The following is a 24,401-nucleotide window of genomic DNA, read 5'->3' on the forward strand; positions in this document are numbered from 1 at the left end:
TGTACCGAACATGTACTGACCCGAAAGCGCTATACCGATGATCCACTGGGTACAAGTGAGGGACGGGAAGTGTACATTCGGCGATGCATGAAATTAAATTAAATTCACTAAAATTAAATGTACTAAATTATGCATTTTCAAGCATAAAAATGGCTTGATAACGAAATGAACAAGTACAAGGCAAAAGAAGCATTCTAATTGTGAATGTTATATAACAATCATAATAACACTGGCTACTGTTGGGGCTAAAACTCAACTCTGAACCTACCACATTACTTCCTGTCTACCCGCCATTAAAAGGTCACACATGAACAGAAATGTTACTTACGTCACTCACTCTTATTATGTCTATTATATTGGGTAATACGAGTGTAAAACCAGGAGACCCGAGTTCAATTCCACCCTGGGCCATCTCTGTGTGGAGTTTGCATGTTCTCCCCATGCATGCGTGGGTTTTCTCCGGGTACTCCGGTTTCCTCCCACATTCCAAAAACATGCTCAGTTAATTGGCGACTCCAAATTGTCCATAGGTATGAATGTGAGTGTGAATGGTTGTTTGTCTATGTGTGCCCTGTGATTGGCTAGCCACCAGTCCAGGGTGTACCCCGCCTCTCGCCCGACAGCTGGGATAGGCTCCAGCACCCCCCGCGACCCTCGTGAGGATAAGCGGTAGGAAATGAATGAATGTTTTTCATAGTACTACGGCTTTTTAAAATGACAGATTTTCCTTTAATATTTCAATTATTTGCTACTAAAATTGATTTAATAATAATATATTTTAATAATTGTAACAATATATTTCACAATATTTTGTTATTACATTCATATTTTTTATTATATTTTTTATTCAATATTCAGACTTTTTCTGTTAATATTTTGACTTCATCCTGCTGTTTGTTTTTCATTTCTGGTGATTTATTTTTTTGGTCCGATAAAAAAATTATTTTAAAATATATTCAGTCTAAAATGATATAATAGCTGCCGCAGGAAGTACGCTGTCCAGAAAGAAAAAATTTAATGTCTAGAGTGCCCTAACAATGGTAAAAGCCATATTTAGAAGGTCGTAAATGGGTTGTCTACGCTGTTAGTACAAAAAGATTCCAAACTATTCATCGCTTTGGAGTGTGGAACCAATTAACCGACGGTATATTTATTTTGAGAGAATTGTGTTTGCTTTGCATGTTATGTATCAACCTGTGAGGATGCCGTAGCGTTACACCCATCGTGTTGTATTTGGGTCAATACAGTACTTTGAAATGTGACTACATGTGAGTGTGTTCTTACCGTATTTCCCTCTCCTTCTCCAACATCAGCTTGGATCCGAGGCAGACGAAAGGAGCCTCCCTCTGTTGAGGTACATCTCCCCAGCACCATCCTCCTCCCACACTACCTTCACCACCCAGCAGCAGCAGCCTCCCTGCTGGGGTGATGGTTGGACTCTAGGGAGGAGGGAGTTTCAAGGGAAGAGAAGGAGTGAAGATGCTTTTGATTTGTTTTATCCTGCAAGTTTCTAACTCGATTCCTGGAACTTTAGGGACAGGTGTTAAAATAAACAGCAGATGATGTGCTTTTGAGTGACATCACGTCCTAGTTAGCTTCCTAGCACAAGCCTCCCCCCACCCGCTCTCTCTGGGTTTATTGCTCTTTAAATGCGAGAATGCTGGAAATGGCTATGCTGGAAATGGCTTGGCCTGCAACAAAATGTGTCTCTATATAGGAAATCCCTGGGAAGGCCAGGCAGCTCTCGCTCACTTTTTTCTATCGTCTCTTCCTTGCCAGCGGCCAATGCCATCCCCAGCCGCAAGTGCCAGAACATTCTATTCCAATTTTCTGCCTTGTGTCTGCCCAATGGCCGCCCGTCGACAGCTGGACGGCGTGGATGTGGCCAAGGCTTCACTCCCAGCACATTACCCTACCCCCTTGTCACGCTCCCCTGTCTACCCAGTCCAAGCCGACATAAATTGATTGGATTAAATCCTGTCATTAACAGGCTGGAAAAGCAGCTCAGTATGTTTGTCTCCGTCCCCCAAGCACCGTTTTTTTGGCTACGTGGCTCACTTTTCCAGGCCAGCATGCAGCAGCATCATGCCCAGTTGAGGTTGACATGGCTCAAGTGTTTTTTTTTTTTTTGGGGGGGGGGGGTGGTGCCCACGACGTGTTCAGGTTTCCAGCAAAGACTATAATTTACCAATGTGTTCCAACAGCTAACATCAATTATGTTTCATTTTTTCATTTTTTCTAATACGTGGTGCTACTTTATGCACATTTGTTCATGGAAGCCACCCCAGAGCCAGCCCACTCTACTTAGGACTTCTCAGCAAATGTGGTGGGATTTTCTTTTGGTTTCGTTTTTAAAGTTCACCTACACATGACATAATGACAAAACAGCTTCCAAAATTGGTTGTAAATAATATAATACTATCAACATTGGTTTTCTTGGTTTTTTTTTTTCTGGGTTAGATTTGTGAACATATTTTTTGGGGGGGGGGGCAGTATGTTTACATAACTTCACTATTTACCTATTTCCCTAAAATGTATTATATAAAATTTATTTATCACTATTATTATTTTATCATTATAATAGTGGACCGCACGCTGGACAAGTGGTCCGCCATGTTGGCTTGATATTCAAGGCAACATGGTTTGAATATCAAAGTGAACAGCACAAAATCTAACCAGCGTTAAACTACATTATGACTGTCAACCTACCGATCAATGCCAGCCAGATCTTCACCAATGATGTCCTCCATCTGATTTCATACAGGAGCTAGCAGACAATGAAGCCTACAGGCGGCAGATCAAGTTGAAGGCCAAGGAGTGCGAGGAGAAAGACGCTTACCTCAAAGCGAAGGAATACGAAGAAGGTCTGGTTGCAAGCCCTTCCAGAACGGTTGCTACAGGCCATGCAGCTGCCACTAGCTTTGGCAAACAAGAAATCAGTGAGGAGCCCACCAGCACCGCCAACACGTTCCAGCCGGGTTCCTGGCGGCCCAATCCCAAAAATTAAAGACTTAAAAGACGTCTGTATAGAACAACGCAATACAATCTGAGGAAACTGATGTTGTTCTTGTATTTGCGCTTCAGTAGATTGTACATAGATAGTTGAATTGAGACCACAATTAGATTAGCTCAACAGGGATGCAGTCATCCAGTATGTCCACAGTCGTGGGAAGGACACTTAAAAAACATTAAATCAATTTAAAAACATTTATCAACTATAAATACTGGACTGATTAAAAAAAATCAACAATTTTTTTAAAATCATGAATGAAAGTTTTATTGTTAGATGAAATAGTTTTGAAGAGAATAAGTCATGGGACAGATATGTTAACGATGGAATGCAATGTGCCACAATAGCCACACAAATGTGTATAAAAATGTCTTGCCAAGGAAAGTCCCAACATGGACAACCATCCTCAAAACGGGAATGTCCGTCTCGTTCAGCCTGTGGGGGGCTGTAGTCCGGTGTCCCTCCTCCTCATTTCCTGTTGCATGCCTACACAAGCAAGTCCTAGTTCCTCTTCACCTTGGCTAGGTTCTCCTGACGCCTCAGCTTCTTCTTCTGTTCCTTGTCACGGGCCTCAATCATCTTGGCCAGTTTCCACGACAACAGGGCACTGGCAAAGAGAAGGGGCGTGAGGGCCAGGATGACAGTCGTCAGTAAGCCGTAGGGGTCTTTGGCAGCCCACTCCACCACATACTCTGCCCATGCTCTTATGTCAATCATGGTGATCAGCGGTGGTGGAAATAATCACACCTGAAAGCTAGAAAAAAAGTATGACAATATCACACCATAGTAGGAGTATATGCAAATGGTTCATGTATAATAGCAATGTAATAGTAGCTATTGTTTACATGGTCCGCCATCTTTGTTTGGCACACTAGCAGCACGAGCCACAACAACAAAACAAACAAAATCGACACAAATTCGAACTAAAAACACACAGACGTAAACAACGTATTTGGACTAATGTGCGCTAGTAAAATCAACGTCACACCTCTGGAACTACACCGAACAAAACATTGTACGGACTCGTCTTCGTTTACGGAGGCGATCGCTACTTGTTGAACTACAAAGCATTTAAACGCACCGCGTAGCTAACCATGCTATCCCCCGTCACGGTACAAAAACACCAAAAATCGATTCAAAATATCCCCACGTCCGGATGAATAATGACTTACATGCCTTCATCTGCTGCTGATATCAGACGTGAAGTTTCGAGGGGAAAAGGACGAGGGATTAAGCGACACCGTTTACAAGGATTAGCATAGTTGGCTAACTAGCATCCGAATAACGGTTTAACTTTATGAACAACAACAAAACAAGAGAGTAAATAAAGGTAAGTTATACTTTCGACACATTAAAATACAATAACTTAAAAGCAACAGACTAACCTGGATGCAGTGTTTTTTCGTATTTCTTTATGGTTTCCTAGTGCTTTCTTGTTTCCGGAAGTAGGATTTTAGCGGATGTGGCGTAGTCCCCTGTAGATGGGAGCTGTCGTCCTTTTTGCGGATGAGTCACAAACCTTCAGAATGGGCCAATATATGGTTTTTGCGTCGCATGGGGTCAGCTTTGAAGCACATTTCGGGTTTATAATACGATCTGTTGAATTGAATCCATAACAACCAAAATACAAAAATAATTGACCGCAATTAACAATCGTTAGGTGGGTATAGCTAACTAATTATGTGGCAGGAAACTAACTATTATGCAGATGAGTGATGATCGCATCTATAATGAACATACACAAAACAGTAATATCTATCTATCTAAAAAGGACAATAATTACTGTAATTCCTCAAAATACAGAATTAGGGTTTTTATTTTAAATAAAAACCCTAATTCTGTATTTCTGTATCAGCTTTGATTAATAATCAAAGCTGATTTTCCATTAGCATGTGCGTTTAACAATGTATATTTTCTTTTATCTATGTTTTCTGAATTAAGGGATTTTTTTATTTCACAAACAAGGACTCATGGGTAAGTCTTGTCTGTGAGGGAAAAAAAGAAGACAAATTTTTTTTGTCACGTGCCACAAAATTAGAGGAAAATAAAAGTATTCCCATATTTAAGTGGTGCCGTCGGGTGTTGCAGTGAAACACATGCAACCTAGTAGCCGGGGGAAAAAAAGAAACCTATGACACCTGGCTTTGATCAGCGGTAAATGTTCCTTTTGAACAATCCAGCAAATTATAAAGCAATAACTCCACTCTGGGAGCAGAAAGGGAAGCCAAAAAAGCTCCACTGGCCCTCTTGAGAAAGATGACTAAACATAACAAAGAAGGACCTCCTGGCTTTGTGAACTTCCTGTGGGGAAGTATTGAAACCAAATCAGGTTAGGCCACATCTGCTTGCTCCATACGGCATGGATCGCTTTCAGAATGGTTCAAAGGCCAGCCTTTTTAGTCCGGCTCGCAGGAGTCAGAGCAGGGGCAGCTGGGAACACATAGCAGACACATTGCATTCTGATTTACTAGCATACTTTTGTTTTATAGACAATTAAGGCCCGCAATCTGGTGGCCATTTTGTTGAATTGTTTTAATTATTATGGTAGTTTCTGTCATGGGGGACCCCGGGGGTGGGCGTAACCACAACCTGATGAGTGCTCTCACAGAAGCTGGCTGGCCCTTCTTTCTTGTCACAGTGGAGCTATCAACAACACAGGAAGGTGGGCATACGAAATGATTGGACCACGATTGGTTTTCATCCACCTCCACTAAATTGGGTGTCTTTTAGTAGCTGTTAGGGCAGAGGTAGGGAACCTATGGCTCGGGAGCCAGGTAGGGCTCTTTTGATGATTGTATCTGGCTCTCAAGCATTTCTTACCACAATAAAATTTATTTTTGCTAACATTTTAAAGTAAACCATCACAGAAATGACTGTTAAAAATAATATTCAAAATCAACAACTTTCTTATGCATTTTAATTCGTCCATCTATATTCTGCTGCAATATGGCCAACCATATCTAGCTTTCCTGATGATATTTTCCAGGTCAAACACCAAAACTTGATTATTACTGGGTAATGCTGTAGTCTACCTCGGTCATTGAGATGTCAAAAAAACATGTAAATGTAAACTTTCCTCCTTTAGTCAAATAGCTAAAGCTGCAGAACCAAGCCTTCTGACGAAGATGGCCAAAAGAATGAAATACGTCTACGGAGTGCGGTGCAAAACTATGCAGCAGCAGAAGTTGTATTAATGGCAACAAGTATTTGATTTATTATTAGACACTGCGCTGCTCACGAAAGTGTGCTGGCCACACCCCATTGGCGTGGGGTAGTGTGCCTGGTCTACGTAATTAGAGCCCATTATCTAAAACTGTTGGTCTTACATAAAAATGCACACATTTTATTGCATTCAATGTTTAAAAAAAATTATATAGCTCTCACAGATACAAATTTTAAAATATCTGGCCTTCATGGCTCTCTTTGCCAAAAAGGTTCCCGGCCCCTGTGTTAGGGGAAGGTAAATGACCTGGACAGACACTGGGAACTACATCTTTTTGTTTCGGTTTTGGTGGATTTAGTGGAGGAAAAAGAAGTGAAATAAAATCTTATACTTAAAGCCATTAAAAAACCTTTGAAGCCATTAAATTAAATTTTTCATCCTACATTTATCTTAACATAAACAAGATAATTTTTTTTAGATTTGTCCACCAAATGGTGCTAGTTTTTCCCCATTCAAAGCATACAGCTAAATTTCTCGCTTTTTGTTGTTAAAATACTGTCTGTGAAAGGGTTACCCCCACCCCAAAAAATGAATATTCATTCATTCATTTTCTACCGCTTTTCCTCACAAGGGCCACAGGGGTGCTGGAGGCTGTCTTCAGGCGAGAGGTGGGGTACACCCTGGATTGGTGGCCAGCCAATCACAGGGCACATATGGACAAACAACCATTCACACTCACATTCATACCTATGGACAATTTGGAGTCGCCAATTAACCTAGCAGGTTTTTGGAATGTTGGAGGAAACCGGAGTACCCGGAGAAAACCCACGCATGCACGGGGACATGCAAACTCCACACAGAGATGGCCGAGGGTGGAATTGAACCCTGGTCTCCTAGCTAACCACTGCGTGTAGCCCAAAAATAAATATAATTAATATTTGTGATGTATATTTTAGGAAAAGTACTTCAATAGGTTGATTTTTAAAAGAGTAAAAAAAGTGTGACAAAATTATGGATAAAATATGAATAAATACTACTAATATTACCACAATTATTTATTAGAAAAATAAAGACTTCCAATACAGTCAGTTGAAGGTGCTGCCCCTCCCCAGCCTAAATCACGATGGTGTGTGTCTGTTCTGCATCCTCTCTGACAGGAAGCATCCTGCTTGTTAACAAATTAGATGGACAAACACAACATTCCATCATTTTCCTTCACTTTTGAAAAGAATTGGGCGGTGGTGGAGGTCTGCGCTCAACTGAATGACGTTCTAGTTATAAATGCTCATTATTTGACCCTTTAGTTTAATATTACCGCTCTAACGACCTCTCTAACTTGATCTCTGTCTATAACAGTTCAAAGTCCTTCATGGAGCCAAGTCTGGACAACCAACATCATGCTGTTACTGAAGCTCAGGCTCCACTGGAGGAGAAAACTTAAGAAAGAAGACGCAGAAAAAAGTCCACTTTCTTGCTCCCCTTTTGGCCCTGTGGGAACCAGCAAGACCGCCCCTGGATTAAGTCTCCGCCTTTAAACTCAAATAAGTGGGGAACTTCAAAGGCCGTCGGGCGCCGTAGCCCCGCCCCTCCGCGGCTTCACAAAGGATTTGCCGACGTTCGGGAATTCCGCCTCCACTTCCTTTTATAGCGCCACTCGTGCGCTGGCAGAGCGCCAAGACCACGCCCACCGCGGCTACTTTCCCAACACAAAGGACCCCGCGAAACTCCCAAGCTCCGCCTACCTCACCACATAAGGACAGCGTGCCCATGTAGGGCAAACAATCGGCGCCACATTGCCCTTTTCTCTTCCTCATCCAGTTATATGATCGGAGAGGCTCGGCGAGGCAGGTTGGAAGCGGTGCGAACATGGCCGAGCGAGTCCAGCAGCCTCCAGCCAAGCGGCTCTGCTGCCGGCCCGGCTACAACCCGGCGTGCAGACAAGGGCAGCGGGCTGGAGGAGTCCTGTGTGGCGGCGGCTCGGGCTCCGGCTCCGCTCCGGGAGCGTCGGGGCAAAGCGGCAAGGCGCACAACCCGGAGTCGCTGCTCGACATCGCGGCTCGCAGGGTAGCCGAGAAGTGGCCCTTCCAGCGGGTGGAGGAGCGCTTCGAGAGGATCCCGGAGCCCGTCCAGCGCCGGATCGTATACTGGTCGTTTCCGAGAAGCGAGAAGGAGATCTGTATGTACTCGTCTTTCAACGCCGGGGCCGAGGAGAGTGGAACTAGCGGGGACAATAATGACGAGACCCAGCTGCCTTTCCTGCGAGGTGTCACTCTGCTGGAGGGTGGCTGGGTGGACAACGTATTACAAGTCGGTGAGTGCGAGCGAAACAGGAAAGACAACACATTGTGTGCTTTCTTTCTAGTGTCAACAATGCAGGGTATTTCCACACGTCAGTCAGTAATAGAAGCCCACTTCTTCTTCTTGTGTGCCCACTGAGCTGCGTGCATTGAATTGCCCCGGAGCCGTCCCAATTGGAAGCTTATAGCACTTTGTTCCTATTTTTGTGTCTTTCCAGCTCTCGGTTGCCAACCCCCCTTTACCACGACCACCAATCCACAGACAAAAGCCCCCCTATATCTTTTCACCGCTGGCTAAATAGACGATATTTATAAAGACTGGTGGGAGGGCTGGGCGATTTAAAGCCACAGTGCTTCTATTTTGTTTGCCAAACACATTTTTTCCCCTCTTGTGTGTGTGTTGTATGCCAGCATCCAGTCAACGCCAGGACATATGTGGCTGCTCAATGCAAATTATTCACCTCGTTTTATTATGAGGGAGGAGAAATGTGGCTATGCATGCATCCACCCCCCCCTCCTCCCCAATAATATTTCACCAGTGCATTCGACTTTAGCTGTCAATCCCACTCCACACCCTTGGAAGCGGTTCAGGATTCTAATCCCATTACCCTCCCCAGTTCATCTGAATCTTAACGCATCCTGCAAACAAGATTTTATGCATGATCCTCCTCCATCGCCTTCTCACCCCCCCCCCCCCCCCCCCACACACACACTTCTTGGCTTCCAATGCCTCCAAAGAATCTGTGTGTGGAGATGGCTGGAGCTCTTGTGGGCTTGGAGAATGTGCGGTGTACAATAGTAGCCATGGAGCAAGGCAGGCAGACAGGCGGGCAGCTTTCCCCTCCTCTCCACCCTCTCCTCGCCTCCTTTAGCTGGCCTGTTTACCAGATTCCCCAGCATTAGGCGTATTTGGAGGGTGAAATGGATGGAACAGGACTGGGCAAGTTCCCTTGATAGACCATGGGGGGGAAATTCACAACAAATTAATCACTTGATTCTTATTCTTTTATGGCGTACTACTTGCCCTGTACAAAACTGCCTCATGCACCCTAAATTGATTGAGTACTTTGTTGACAAATAACAAATACCAGCCAAGAGACGCCGTCCCACAAATGTAAACACAATGCTAACTGTGCTAGCCGGTGTTTGAACTCACTGGTCACCAGCCGTATCCATTTATTGTTTTAGAATTCCAGTCAATTGATCTCGTTTAGAAGCAATGAAGGCAAAGTAGAGCGCGCTACTCATCTGCAGCCAGCAGAGGCAATGTTGATTCAACTAGTTTGCTGTCTAAAAAAGAACAACCTATGGTTACCATGCTGTGATACAATTCCTACAAAGTATTGATCAAGTCCATTTGACATGAGCAAGGAAACCGGAGTCCAGAACATTCAGAGAAGGATTTTGCCTCAAACAACATTTTCTCAATATTCAAAGAAACTTAGTCGACTGAACTCCTGTTTCCATGCCAGTGCTGCAGTGGAGTAGTTGTACATATTAATAGCCTAGCATCATAATGCACATCAGACTTCTTGCAGTTAGCTAACAGATGTGAACTTGGTTAACTGAACCACTGCACACAAAAGGCTGAAATTGTCGGAATTACTAGATTACATTGAGCTCCAGGAACTTCTCTTCAAATTACCGTTGCTCACAAGCGTAATGCTAAAGGCAAACTTCACACCGTTATTAAACATTTTAAGTGATCAAATGAAGAAGTGCTCAACAATGAATGACAATGAATGATTAGTGGAACAGATTAATCAGAGTCGGAGGCGAGTGCGACAACTGTGCTTACATCTGTCCACCTTATTCTGAAGTGGCTAGCAGTAGCACGAGGCTGCTTTGCTCTGCAGGCTGCTGGTTGCTGTCGGAGAAGGCGTTTCTCCAAGCCGCCTCAACATAATCCACATTGCTTACCTGTTGTAATTCCAGTAATGATTTATGATCGTGTATTCATTTGTGTCGGCTTGACACCCACTGTAACTTTAGGATGTTTAGCCGAATGGCCATGAAATTCGGTACACACCACTAACACTGGTTGAAAAACATGGCCGAAATTAGCGAAAACATCTTGGTAACTAATTGTCCATTAGTCACTGAGCATTTGTCTTATGATTCTAAAAGTGATGCCAACATGCCTTTCAGAGGATTTTGAGCACAACCTATAGGGGGCGCTACAAATGTCAAAACTGTCAAATAATGTTCTAGTATAGCCGGAATCAACAGCGTCTCTGCAGGTTGCAGCCAAGTATCCCAGATCTGGTAATTGACGATCCATTCCATACAATCGGCTGCATTCTCATTGATAAATCAATTGACTGATCAGTTATCATGCCCATGATGTGTGTTTGTAAAAGGAGGGTGGGTGGGGGGGCAGCGCATGTGTTTGTGTCCTCGTCTGCACGGGCTGTCAGTCTCATCCGCTCACAACAGAGCCGAGGATGACAGGCGAGTACACAGCAGGAGGACGGCGGCGTGTTATGCTGATTGCAATTTTCGCTCCAGTTTTTTTTTTCATGGGTGGGGGCGGGGGGGGGGGGGGGTGTTGTGCTGGTGCTAGTGGTGATGGAAAGAAATAAAGCCAAGGAAGAGAAAATGATAAATAAAAGATGCAATCTACTCCAGGGGACAGGCAGCCACTGGAGGATGAGGGGCTTAAAAGCAAGCAGAGCAGCATGGGAGGGGTATGTGTGTGTGTGTGTGTGTGTGTGTGTGTAGGGATGGGGGGGCGTTCCTGTCAGCCACATCACACAGGCAGCACATGTATTGGCCCATCACACATATACAGTGGCCTGGAAAAAAAGTGTTTATCCGTGTGTGTCTGTCAGAGGGATGGGGGATTCAGTGTTGATGATGAAAGACAGTAGCGCAATAGAAAAGATGCTGAGGTTATTGTGTGTATGTGGGAGGGAGGGAGGACGGGTGTGTGTGTGTGTGGGGGGGGGGGGGGGGGGGGGTTGGCTAATATACTTGAATGGATCTGCTGTCGCTGTTCTCCTCCTCCCCCTGCCATAAAACTCCATATTTGCTCCCCTAAGGCCAACTACCAGCCCCCAGTCTCTTGTGATTATTTATCTTTTTCTCAAAGACATTAATCACCCCCCCCCCCCATCCATCCTTTACCATACATATATCAGAGTGGAGGGAATGGATAAGGAGGAGGAGAGGGGGTTGGTGGTTTAAGGAGGAAGAGCAATAGATCGGGTGATATCAGGAGAGCCTAGAGGGTGGTTGGATGGTGGGTGGGTGAATGCAAAAAAGTGGAGAGGCATTGAAATGGTGATTGCAAGAGAAGGGGATGTGTGAAAGTAACGGATGGAGAGCGGGGAAGGGGAGCGAGTGAGATGGATGGCTTGTTCGTTCTCCTGTGCGAGCTCATCTGTTCCAATGCCAGCCTTTCAGATAAATATTCATATATAAGGAGTGTTATCCGACGGTTCGCTGCCTCTCTGTTATAGCTGCGTGATATTGGCCCGCTGGCTGCACACGGGCAGTGATGAATATGTCAGATGGCCTACCTTTTGCTCTTAAGAGCTTCTACGTGTACTTGCAACTAGAGCGTCTCTTCATGTGAGAATTCGGACGATCATGCATGTGCCTTTTTTTTCCATGATACTTACTCCCAGCGCTAGCAACGAAGGGTGCCAAGGTGATGGCCACTGATCTAGAAATGAGAGGTGGAGCTTATTATGATGGGGAAAAGTCATGTGTGCTATATTGTTTAGCCAATGTTACGCAAAACAAAAGTACCCATTCCATCTCGTCTTGGTAAAAATGTTGAAAACTAGTCTTTTCCGTGTCATTAACCACGTTTATATGAGGGTTTTTTCTCTTTCCGAATGACCTTTCTGAAAGCAATATTCCAATCGCGTGTCTACATGCGCCGCTATAATCCAACAGAATAGTCAATGGAGCATGCGCAGTAAAACGTAAATACCAACATCACGTGATACCGACTTCCTTGAGTTTTTCTGTCACTTGTTGGAATAACTCTGTATTGCCAGTTTTTTGGTCGTTCTGTCTTGAAATTTAGTTTGAATCAAAAACAAACTTTCCACAGAAGTCCAGTGCCGATTGCTCGCCTCCATTTTTTTTTAAATCGAAGAACGTCTCGAGCTGTGTGTTACGTCATATCTCAGCATTTGCGGAAAGAACGCACCTGGGAACAGGAAAAGAAAGTTCAATCTTGCTAATATTTTATAATTAAGCTTGGCACATGTTTTATATAGATATGTTTTTTCTTTTTTAATAAAACTGGACTTGTGAATGGTGTATAGAAGGGTTTAGATTCTGTTCCACAGATAGCGGTAATGCACACGAAAGCTGCTTGCCAACCGCCAATAAACAACAGAAGAAGAAAAACACCACGAAGAAGAACGTACCCTGACAACTTTCCATTTGAGCGGGTACAAGATACCTCAATCGGATTGGGGAAAGGAATATTCCACCCCAGTCAATCCGATTATATATTCATTCGGGTTGGCACTTTTCTTTCGGAATGAGGTGTTTAAAGGTTACATTCTTTCCGTTTGAGTAAATAACCCTAATGGAATTGGAATATTTGGGTCTATGTAAATGTGGCTATTGTTTAAACAGCACTGACACGGCCATTGCCCGCCTGTGGAGGTGGTAAAACAGTCTGAACAGAGGTGGGATGCCGTCTGTGTGCAAGGCTATTCCTCTGTCGCTGCATTTTGTCAGTCACATCAGACACAGGGGCTGATTTCCTCACATTTGCGGATGCTGTGTTTTAATAGCAAAACACATTCACTGCAATATCTGTGTAAAAGGTACAGACGGATAAATTCTGGCTGTGATGTAAAAGAGGCCTACTTTTCCATCTTGTCAATTAGATGTTATTGGAAACTTCCATTTCATCTTCTTCTAATCATTGTAGCTTCTGTTCCCCCCCTGTGTAATTTTAACCTTAGCAGCTCAAAAGACATGCTAGCATTATGATGCCTCGTCCTCTAATTATAGAAGTCTAATCCTATGGCTCTAGCAAGGCATGGCAAAGCATGTTTCCACTTCATTACCTTCCTTCCTGTTTTTAGTCCTCCAGTCTGGGTCAAGTTCATCCCCTCTTCTGCCATTCATCTCCTGTCCTCCTCCTCCCCTTTTTTGACCTCTTGTACCTTGTATTTCTTGTGCTCCACCCCCCACTGTCTGTCTCCAGGGCAAAAACCCCTCACCCCATCACATACACACACAGACACCTCCTTCTTACTATCCTGTTACCGTAATGTCCCCAAGGAGTGACAGACATAGTGATGCCTGGCATATGTTGCTCTCTGCAACGCTTCTAGTCTACCTATTCCTGTGTGTGTTGGTGCGTGGGCATGTGTGTGTCCGGCTTGCTCATAACTCAGGTAAATTAGGGGTTCTCATATCGTCATCTATTGCCTCACTTTTTTTTTTTTAAACACAACAATGAAAGTTCTGGTGGTTCGCAGTTTCTCATTTCTAAGCGACTATTTTAACAGGAGGTATGTTCAATTTTTACATAAGTTAGAGGGTCTCTAAATACGTTTGACACACCAAAGGATGCATCATGTGTAATATATACGAATGCATAATACCTGATATTATTTGTGGTAGTATTGTCAGATTTGAATTGGGATTAGCTTCAGATGGCTCCGAATGCTCAGTTTCAGATGTTTTTTTTTCAAACACTGGCTCTCTGTGATGTCACAGAGTAGCAGGCTTCATTACATGGGCATGCACTGTAGGCCAAATAGGCTCCCTGCCCTCCCCCAAGTTCTGCAGGTCGGCCTGTGGGTGGGATAAATTCAAAACAAAGCATGAAAGTATGAAATCCAAAGAAATACAGCTGGAATAGCTGCAGATTCTGGAAGATCTTGAAAGCTTTCTGTGCTGGTTATCGTGTCTCGCTGCTCTAAAAGAGTCCACAACTGAATAGAAAGAGCCAATAAACAAGCATAATAGATCTGTAAAAAAAAAAAAAAAGAAATGGGATGAGGCACTTTTTGATAAACGGCACCTTTTCCCCATAATTCACAATCCTTATGATACATGATTATTTCCCTTTTCTGTGCATTGTGACCAAAAACTAGTTAATATGAGCTAGCTAACAATGCATGTCATGTCACCTATTTCCATGACGACGCACTCTTAAAAACACACTCTAACAACATTTTATCGTTTTATAAACATGTTATGATATTGCACGAAAATCGTCTTTCCAAGGACTATTGATTTCAGAAACCCATTGATCGGAATTAACTCTACTTCCGTCGACGATTTATGATGCCTCCTTCCCTAAGGAAGAGAATAATGTTGCTGTGTGCTAGCCAGATCCGGCCATCGTAAAGCATACGCACAAAACAGTTACTTACAATGTACGCCGGCTGATGGAACAGCTATATCTTTCAGCACAAAACGTGTGCGCCCCCTTGAGCTGGCCAAGTTCAAAATAAAACGCTGAGAAAAAACAAGCATCTTCGTAGCAATGTTGTCTGGTCTAAGTTGAGAAACGGTTTATCCACTCCACAGTCTGTCCTGTTGTTTTGTTGGTAGCTTGTGGAATCTCAAAGTTGACCACCAGTTAATATACAGGTCAGTTATGGAAATGGATTATTGTTGGCGTTTTTTTTTTTGGACAAAGTGTCAAAATAGCTGTGTCCCAATGCAGTTCCCCTATAAACTCCATTTTGACAAAATGAAGGTGAAAAAATAAAATCTGTGTATTAGCTAAACAAGCTAATACATTGAACACGCCAAACAATGTAATGTAGCCACAGTTTTGACGGTATTCGTAATTAAGAGAAAACGAGCCTTCCATGTTCGTAAGGTATATTAATGTCGGTTTGTCCCGTAAATTTGTCGTGGGCTATTTTCATTCTCTTCGGGGGGCACAACTGAGTGAGTTTTGATTCACCCAAAATGGAATGTAGAGGAAAGTGGGCTCTAAATACTCAGTACTATACTCCACAGTCTCCACTTTGCTGCTAGTCTCCTCATGGTTGGAATTTGTCACCTTATGATAACCAACCACCACATGCCAACAAGTAAATACAAGAGATCCTTTTTCTCTTCTCTGATGCTTTCAATGTTGCTTAGTTTTTGCAGTTTCCCAAAATACTGCTAACCCTCTGCACTTTTTTATTAGGTACACCAACAGACAGCCAATACACAAATTCTATGATTAGAAGGAAAATAATGCTCGGTTTTGATTGACACTGTAACTTATTTGAGTAATATTTAATATTGTGGTTGTAGTTGCAGTGGTGTACAACCCGAGGCTTCAAATTTCAAGCATTTTGACCACAAAGGTGCAGAAGTTATGACGCTAAGTGTAAATCTTGCACGGGGATGATGCCCGCCAGACGCTATCAGGCTGCTGAGCTGTGTTTTAGGTCCGCCTTTGTGTGTGTGTGTGTGTGGGCTGTTTTCTTTTCATGTGGGTGAATCTGTTTTTATTATCTCGGGGGTTTCTTTTTTTCCCCCTCTTCCTCTTCTTCTTCACAATGCCCGTCAAAAATTAGCCCACATGCGCGCCACTGACAGTGACAGCTTAACAAGATGCTGACACAATATGATTCAGAACTTTTGGGAAACGTGCCCCCTCTCATCCTCCATCCTGCGTTTCTCCTAAAAGGTCTTTCATGCTCCTGGAAATGAAAAAGCGGGCAAGTTATTTCATGTTTTTGAGTCACGCATGTTTGCGGAAAGTAACCCCCCCCCCCCCAAGGGCCTCATAGGTGAGCCGAAATCGTGCAGATCCCGCTTGCCTGAGGTCTACCCCCGGCCATGTGACTAAGTTGAATTGTCATGGAAACATGGCTGAGCCTAGAGCTAGTGTAAACATCTGGCGGTCCAAGAGGGAGAGCGAGCGACGGCCAAGCGACGGCATTCATGTGAAAGACGGTCTTTAGGGGACGAACTCTTGATCTCTAACATTCCGAGAAGCAGATTCCACATCTTTGTACCGCTTTGTCGCTGAACTGATAGGTTAGCGTGTTACCATGGTACAGTATGACTGAATGTGCAGTATTGTGCGGAGGTCTTGACCTTTTTTTTATATTATATATATATATATATATATATATATGTATATATGTAATTTTTCCATCTAAATTTAAGTGACACTGATCCAACCCCCCCCCAAAAAAATATATATATATTAAAAAAAAGGTCAAGACCTCCGCACAATACTGCACATTCAGTCATACTGTACCATGGTAACACGCTAACCTCATCAGTGTATATAATCAGTGTGTATATATATATATATATATATATATATATATTCATACAGCCAGTTTTGCCTAAATATTGCCTCGTTTTCGTACAATATTCCACGGAACATCTGTACATTTTTTTTATTGAGACTGACTGCTAGGCAAAAAAGAAAGCAAGAAATTAAGTAAGGATGTATGTGTTTTGGATGTGGCAAATGCGCTTGATACACTTGTGCTTTTTTTACTTATACTTCAGCAATCACAACAGCTGAAATGCATGATCCACCGTTATTTTTATTTGGTTGTAGCTTCAAATTACCGTGGTTGGTGTATCATGCCCCTGGAAGTGACGGCACCCTTTCAGGAGACCCTAATATGTTTGGGTGTCTGGAACGGATTCATTGGATTTACATTTCCTATGGTAAAATTTACCTCGGTTTTCATCTGGCATTTTGGAATGAATAATGAAAACTGAGGTACAACTGTACAGTCAAACTGTCTATGGATTGTGCTCATCATTAGACAAATGGTCAATTAGCCGCTGTTGATGGAGGCCATCTTTACCATCCAATTTATCTGTGGGTACCACATTCTAAAGTTAGAGTGTTTTGGAGAGAGCACAAAATAATCAAGTCTATCCAACTTACAAGGGTTGGACTTTGTGCTTCAATAACCGGCCACCAAGTGGTGTGTTTTGTCGGAAAAACACGCAAGGTGTGCAACATACTGTATGCGTGTCTCACCAGGGCTCTACTCGGTATTAGTTGTTGTTGTTGTTTTTTTAGGCAAACGTAAATGTACAAAGCAATAACAGTACTTATGTTTACAAAAATAAACACACATGCTAATGTTAGCTTATGCTTTTGTTGGGGCGCTGGTGTATTATACTCAAAATTCTACACTTCGACATCGTCTCCTAGAATAAAAAGAAGAGATGGACAACCAAGATAAAACGATAGCAATCTGCCTTGCATTCTACTGAGCAATAATGTTGTTATTTGTGGTCATAATGGCAACACTTTTGCACAGTACTCTTTTTAAGTTGTCCGTGTTTGTATGAGTATTTTGGAAAACAAATATGCTTTTTATTGTAGGCAATCTCTAGTGTGGATTGTGGCGCAAGCAATTATTCCCATTATCGTCTTCCAATCTCCTGATTATTTTGGCGATGGGTTTTAAAATGTTCATTTGCCCAGTTTTTTGTCCCAACAAGCAATCAAAACAAAATAGCTGCCATATGTGATGAGATAAAAATGTGTCATTTCAGGCTGGAAAAGCATCAAAAGCAAGGAACTGAACGATCAAATGTAATCCTAACGGCGCCCCGTTATGTTGCCTGCACACCAGACGGTGCCTGTGTGTGTGTGTGTGTGTAACGACCCCCCCCCCCCCAGTTTAAGTGAATCACCCCTACTTATTCGTTATTCTACTCTTATCACCAAGAGACACCGCTGGACAGTCCTTTAGCCATCAAGTCCTGATATCTCTGCCCTATTTCCAGTCTTTCCAGCCCACTGGTGCCACCCCCCCCCGATCCCATTCCCAGCTTCAGACCTAGCGGTTTCCTCCTAAATTACCAAAGCCAGCCTTGCAGCCATTCCTCAATACCACACTCCAGATGTAGCACACTTTTAAAAATGACCCTCCACACTAACGTATTTTAAATCCACCACATCAGTGTGTGTGTGTGTGTGTGTGTGTGTGTGTGTGTGTGTTTCACCCCTGTAAAATACACCAGCTAAAGTAATAAAGCTCCCGCGTGAGTTCCTTCCCAGTCCCACTCCCCCTCTCTTTTCCAGCTCCACTTGTCTCTCGTCCCAGACTGTGGCTGCTTGGCTTGCGTCAGCAAGGCTCTGTCTAGGAATCCACTAGTGTGCACCTCTTCTTCCTCACGAGGAAGGAAGACTAAGCGGGGCAGCAGAAAGGACTACTAAATCCACAATGACAGCGCCCTATTAAAAGCCATTTTTTCCCTATTTCATTTAATGACTTTTATTAACACGCCGCTTTTCGATTGGGCAATAATAACAAGAGAATGCAGCGCTCAGCATTCCCGTATCTGATGCCCACGTTTTTTCTCCACTTTTTTTTTAATGAATTCCTCTTTGCACCGATGGCCTGCTGAAATAAGCACAAAGCAGCCTGCTTACTGCAGTGCAATGTTCACATGTATTTACTGTACCTGTGAACACATTCACTGTACAGTAGAACCTTGAGGCTTGAACACACTTCTCCAGAGGAAATAATACGTAAGTGTAGTCCTCAGCTCAAAGCCTTTATCAACCATATAGATGTGTGTAAAAATACTAACATTGTTAAAGCGATACAAGTTTGCTGTCTTAACTTGAGTAAATGATGAAGGCAAACTGCACATTCTTGATTGAGAACAGTTATTCACGTGATGTTGGTGTTTACGCTTTTTACTGCGCATGCCCCATTGACCATTCTGGTTGATTATAGCGGCGCATGTAGACACGCAATTGTAATATTCCTTTCCATGTATACCATTGCTTTCGGAAAGGTCATTCGGAAAGAGAAAAACTCCTCATGTAAACGTGGCTACTGGGTTAGAACCAAGAGGTCATTATGGATATAGCGAATACTCCTATCGCATTAAACATAAGAAATAATAGTCATTGGAAGAAAGTGAAATACTTATCCTGAACTGAGAGGCCTCACAAAAACCATTCAAAGTCCGCTTACTAGATTTGTTTTCCTCAGAATTTTGGTTGACTTCAGATTTGTACAACCTGAGGGTGTTTTAAATCGAAAAGGCACCTCTTAAATGAACAGAAGTTCTTTATGCAGGCTGATCAGCATCTGTTTTCTCGCCACAAGCCAAACTTGCTCCGCCTGGGCCCAAAGGCGACAAACAATCCTTGTGTGTGTCTACACAATCGCGGTATGCTGTATGTTAGTGCGGAAAGTTACCTGCCGCTGTCCCACAATAATATCGCTTCCGTTGCAAAAGTGGAGTGCGTGTTAACATTCAGCTACTCCATGTTTATTTTTGCACCAATATGAGCGTGAAGGCCTCTCACCAAATGTGTTCGGCCAATAATAAATGGCCAAGTATGTAAATGATAAGCTGGTGGATGGCATTCCCGTCTGTCTTCATTCCCACGCTATCTCCTTTCCACTCCTGCACGCACGCACACGCTTGTTCTAAGGCGCTCCCTGGGCTTGGTGGTGCTGGGGCACCACTGACTCGGCGCCTTAGAATAAACAACCACCATTGATGAGGGCATACCTGCCGTTGACCCCTGTCACGCTAACACACTCGCATACAGGAGGAGACAGGTGTTCACTCATCGAACCAGGCAGCAGTGAGCCGGCCCACTGTTGACCTCCTCGATCGACCCCCCCCCCCCCCCCCCCCCCCCCAGGGATTTATTCAAGCCAAAGGTCAACATGGTCAGACTGTCCCTCTAGTGGCCAATTGCTCGACTTAGAAGAGCGAGCTGCCATTATTGTTTTCCAATAAACAACAAAGCTAACCTTTTGCATACATGGAAAAACTGTTCTGCACCGGATTGGACAGGTTGACCCACTGTCATAGCGCCATTGGCAGGAATAGGAATAGGAAAAGGCACCCCAAACCTCTTTCAGGGCTCACTTCCAAATACGCAAACTTAATTATCTGAAACTTTGGTATCGTTTAACACGAGAATACAACATTGTAACGACATTTATAGGTCCCCTTTAAGCAAAACCAACACAAAAATGGATGCCAAACATTTATGGCGCACTCACACAAGGCAAGTAGATCATGTAATGAATGGAAATAATACACATAGGAAGTAGTAGGAATGATGCCTTACCTGTCTTGCACATGTTTCACCAACCTCATTGTGCATTTGAAGCACGAAAACAGCATGACGAATTCTGCAAGACCACGGAGGAAATGAAATGAAACAAACCACTGTCTCCCTCAAACAACTAACGCTCTCCGAAAACCTTTCCAAAGGGTGAAAAACTCCCACGGGACAGTAAGGTTAGTTACGACAAATTCTTGTCATCCATGGCCAGCGCTGTGTCGGTGGTGAGTAAAGTAATTGAGCACCTCAAGCTTCGTTACATTAACTAGCCACCATTACCATTATCCATAAAACTATACCCCTGATGCATGAAGAAGTAAATAAGTCAGTTTTTCTCATACCCACTGTTGTATGAATGATGCACGCTGAAGTGAAAAAGATGAACCACCACCTTGCAGAATATACTGTAAATAAAACAGAATGATTTGTAATTAGCCGCAAAGTCAAACACAAAGCTGCAGTTTTATAGCCTTGTCTAATGATGTGATGACACATAAAAATAAATCATTTGTAATTCCTTTAGGAAAGTTTATTCATCCATTCATTTTCCACCGCCTATCCTCCCGAGGGTCGCGGGGGTGCTGGAGCCTATCCCAGCTGTCTTCGGGCGAGAGGCAGGGTACACCCTGGACTGGTGGCCAGCCAATCACAGGGCACATATAGACAACCAACCATTCACACTCACATTCATACCTATGGACAATTTGGAGTCGCCCATTAACCTAGCATGTTTAGAAGCATTCAAGCATAGAAGCATTGTAGCTCAACAGTTTGTTGTGAGGTGAAATTCATAAGGTTCAATCACAACTTCCCCAAATGTCAATGGGGAAAAAAATAGGCAAAAATGTATTTGACTCATGACTCTCGAATATAAATACGGTATAATGTAAAGATCAACAGCAACCACATGATGCTTCTGGAGCTCCTAATGCAGAGTTGCCACCTTGACCACTTAACATGTATGTCCTCAGTTTTTCCACATGAGCATATCCGTTTTTTTACACTGAACAGACACACCAAAAGACGTCTGTTTTCCAAGTCTAAATATGTCCCGTGAATGGCCCCTGTGAGAGGAAGAGGACTTTAAACCCTTAAATTCTCCCTGCCCTGCAGGTTGCAGGATCCATGTGAGCTATGTGGAGAAAGGGTGGTGTTGGTGGTGAGAGGCCCAGAGAGCATGAGGTGCCTCTGGCCGCGCCTGGTGCGGAGATGTCAGGCCACTGTGGCCTGTGAGACATGAGTGTGCTGCTCTTTGGCAAGCCGCTGCTGAACAGAGAGAGGAGAGGCTCTCCTGGTATGAAAGGCAGCCGGCATACTTTAGATGACACCATCTGCAAGTTGTTCTCAGTTTCTTTTTTTACTCAGTTTTCAGTTGACTATACAGTAGATCGCTGTAGCCCCTTTCGCGTCTTAGCCCTGCGTTTTTGTCTGTTTTGTTTGTGACTGTTCTGTGTGAACAGCACCAACACAGAATGGAGGGAAGACCCCTCAATTTCTGGCTTTGGAAGTAGTAGCGGCATCGTAACACTACACTGTTGTGTTGAAAGCGATTTTCCCTGTCCCTGTGAGTGCATATACTAACTGCAATATATTTGATTGGCTGTACGGCGGACGAGTGGTTAGCGCGCAGACCTCACAGCTAGGAGACCAGCGTTCAAACCCACCTTCGGCCAGTTTGCATATTCTCCCCGTGCATGCGTGGGTTTTCTCTGGGTACTCCGGTTTCCTCCCACATTCCAAAAACATGCTAGGTTAATTGGCGACTCCAAATTGTCCATAGGTATGAATGTGAGTGTGTGTGTGAATGGTTGGTTGTCTATATGTGCCCTGTGATTGGCTGGCCACCAGTCCACGGTGTACCCCGCCTCTCGCCCGGAAGACAGCTGGGATAGGCTCCAGCAACCCCCGCAACCCTGAATAAAATGAATGAATGAATATTTGATGGTTTGTATGTGAAAGGCATAGTAGGTGAATGAATGTACACACGCCCCAAATGCCCATAAACGACTATACAAATGGAATAAACAGTTTAAATGTTTATGAAATATGTATAAATCTATGCTGCTACATATCTCCTGGAACGACACCGACCGCCATTGTTGATTGCTTTTCTTTTCTGGTCAAGGGGTTTTCGAAAAAAATATAGAAAAAATAAGAAAATAAAAAAAATATATAAAATATGTAAATATAAATCTATTTATTATAAAATAATAAATATAGAAATAAAAATAAAACAATTAAAAATATAGAAAATTTATATAGAAATGTTATTTTTGTTTCAACGGTAGCAGAGTAAACAGAGTCTGGGATGAGCCGAAAACTCCCGGATCTATGCAGCACTGATGTACATTTAAAGGTCTTTATGCTATAGTTGGGTGTGTCTGGCATTTGACAATGTTTCCAACATACAAAAGGTTTTACTTGGTCACTGTCAGGTCTTGGTTTCTGTCGCTACCCATCATTTTCCTTCTCCCCCTTCAGTTTCTAATCATCCTTGCGTGTCTCTCCTCCCTCTCCTTTTATAAGCTCTCTAGACTCTCCATTTCTGCGCTTCTCAATTTTCCAGTTTCATTTCCCAAGCCAGGCAATAGAAACTCATATCTTATTTACACTGCTCCTATCTGGATACAGCATGTTTCCATAATGCTTCCTGTGTCTAAACTCCCAGAGGATGGCCATAGCCAGCACAGCCTGCTCACTCGTTCTTTCGCTGACTTCCCTCTCAGCCTGTTCCCAGTCGGAGCGAGTCTGCATCCCGACCTCAGGGCTATCTGCTGCTACATTTAGAAGCTGTGTTTACCAGTGTCTGGAATTAGGAGGAACGGCACTTGGCCTATTTGCTGTGATGTTGCTCTCTGGAGTTTTTCCGGCAATTCCTCCCCTTTATGTTTTACACGCCTTGCTCGGCAAAAACATATTTTTGCTTCTTTAATGCTGCTTCTTGGTCTCGATGAGAAGTTGCATTTTCTTGGAGGGGAGGGGAGGGATTCTGATAGGATTTAGTACGAATTGTTACTGAATGCACTACATTACAATCAGTATCAGTAATGCATGGAGTGCACTCCATGCTCTCAACCAGCAGAGGCGCTGTTGATTCAGTCTTAATCAAGTCTTATTCAATAAGTATTCTAAAAATGTGCATTTTTGTCCCCCAAAAAATCCTGCTAAATTCTCATGAGATGCTTTCAGAAAAGCGCAAAAGCATCCACGGCAATTTGTAGCCTTGTTTACTGTAGTCGTCGTCATCAATAAAACATGGGCTTTGTTTTTGTACAGGTAAAGTGCTTGTCAACTGCTTGTCTTTATGCAATATTTAGCGTTTTGTGTACGATGGCTTCCCTTTGTCTGGGGGAAAAATATACAAGTGTGCTAAAACTGGGTGGGTGGGACCGGAGTCCACTCACTGAGTCTACTATAACCGCTTCTTGATCGATTCTATTAGGTCAGGGTCACGCCAACTTTTTTTAACAATGGCACCAAAGCACAGTCGTCCCATTGTTGTCAGCTGGCTGCCACAGTGACATTTCCACCCTGCCTGTCTGCATTCTTGCCCAAAACCTCATATCTGGCTGCCTGTCTGTCTGTCCGGCTAGCTATTAGCCAGGTAGCTGTCCCTCCTGGGTGGCTACATCACCTCACCTCCTAACCCTTTCACAGCCAGTGACAGGCCAAGGCCCAGGGAGACGTGGGTAATGGTCGTCTCTGATGTACAGCCTGACTCAATTGGAGCGGATGGCAGACACACGCCTAAAATAACAAAAGGAGGAGGGGAGGGTAAGAGTAAGGGCGGAGCAAAGCAATCGATAAAGCAGGGACACATCGCCTAATAAAGATTTATTCCCTTTTTTCTCCATCCGAGGATGTGGGAGGAGAGAATGTGATTAGTGAACTTCTTCTCCCTGGGTGCCT

At 43.5% G+C, this 24,401-nt stretch overlaps 3 protein-coding genes and 1 long non-coding RNA gene across 6 annotated transcripts in view; 2 read left to right on the forward strand and 2 right to left on the reverse strand.

Moving 5' to 3' along the window:
* Window positions 1–1,434, reverse strand: part of LOC144898271 (uncharacterized) — a 10,906-nt gene extending 9,472 nt beyond the window's left edge. Inside the window, exon 1 of the long non-coding RNA XR_013627178.1 lies at window positions 1,285–1,434. This is a non-coding gene — a long non-coding RNA (uncharacterized LOC144898271). The remainder of the gene's footprint in view (window positions 1–1,284) is intronic.
* The window catches only part of ndufaf2 (NADH:ubiquinone oxidoreductase complex assembly factor 2), an 18,003-nt gene extending 14,944 nt beyond the window's left edge, over window positions 1–3,059 (forward strand). The window contains exons 3-4 of the mRNA XM_058071411.2: window positions 1,314–1,354; window positions 2,765–3,059. Coding sequence (XP_057927394.2) covers window positions 1,314–1,354; window positions 2,765–3,007 — 284 coding nt within the window. The 3' untranslated portion in view covers window positions 3,008–3,059. The remainder of the gene's footprint in view (window positions 1–1,313; window positions 1,355–2,764) is intronic.
* Window positions 3,060–3,250: 191 nt separating this feature from the next.
* On the reverse strand, window positions 3,251–4,523 carry smim15 (small integral membrane protein 15). Of its 3 annotated transcripts, none has more exons than XM_058071412.2 (2): window positions 4,396–4,523; window positions 3,251–3,764 (listed from the first exon to the last, which is right to left on the reverse strand). In XM_058071412.2, the coding sequence occupies exon 2, from the start codon at window positions 3,725–3,727 to the stop codon at window positions 3,512–3,514; it is 216 nt and encodes a 71-aa protein (XP_057927395.1). In that variant the 5' UTR covers window positions 3,728–3,764; window positions 4,396–4,523; the 3' UTR covers window positions 3,251–3,511. The 3 variants fall into 3 exon arrangements, with proteins under 3 accessions (XP_057927395.1, XP_057927397.1, XP_057927396.1); XM_058071414.2 differs by lacking the exon at window positions 4,396–4,523 and adding an exon at window positions 4,183–4,313; XM_058071413.2 differs by lacking the exon at window positions 4,396–4,523 and adding an exon at window positions 4,187–4,301.
* Window positions 4,321–24,401, forward strand: part of LOC131128502 (zinc finger SWIM domain-containing protein 6-like) — a 62,800-nt gene continuing 42,719 nt past the window's right edge. The window contains exons 1-2 of the mRNA XM_058071404.2: window positions 4,321–4,340; window positions 7,530–8,484. Coding sequence (XP_057927387.2) covers window positions 8,040–8,484 — 445 coding nt within the window. The 5' untranslated portion in view covers window positions 4,321–4,340; window positions 7,530–8,039. The remainder of the gene's footprint in view (window positions 4,341–7,529; window positions 8,485–24,401) is intronic.

This window comes from Doryrhamphus excisus, linkage group LG3, assembly GCF_037039965.1.
Source record: "Doryrhamphus excisus strain RoL-2023G ecotype Guam linkage group LG3, RoL_Dexc_Guam_v1.1, whole genome shotgun sequence".
NCBI lineage: Eukaryota > Metazoa > Chordata > Actinopteri > Syngnathiformes > Syngnathidae > Doryrhamphus > Doryrhamphus excisus.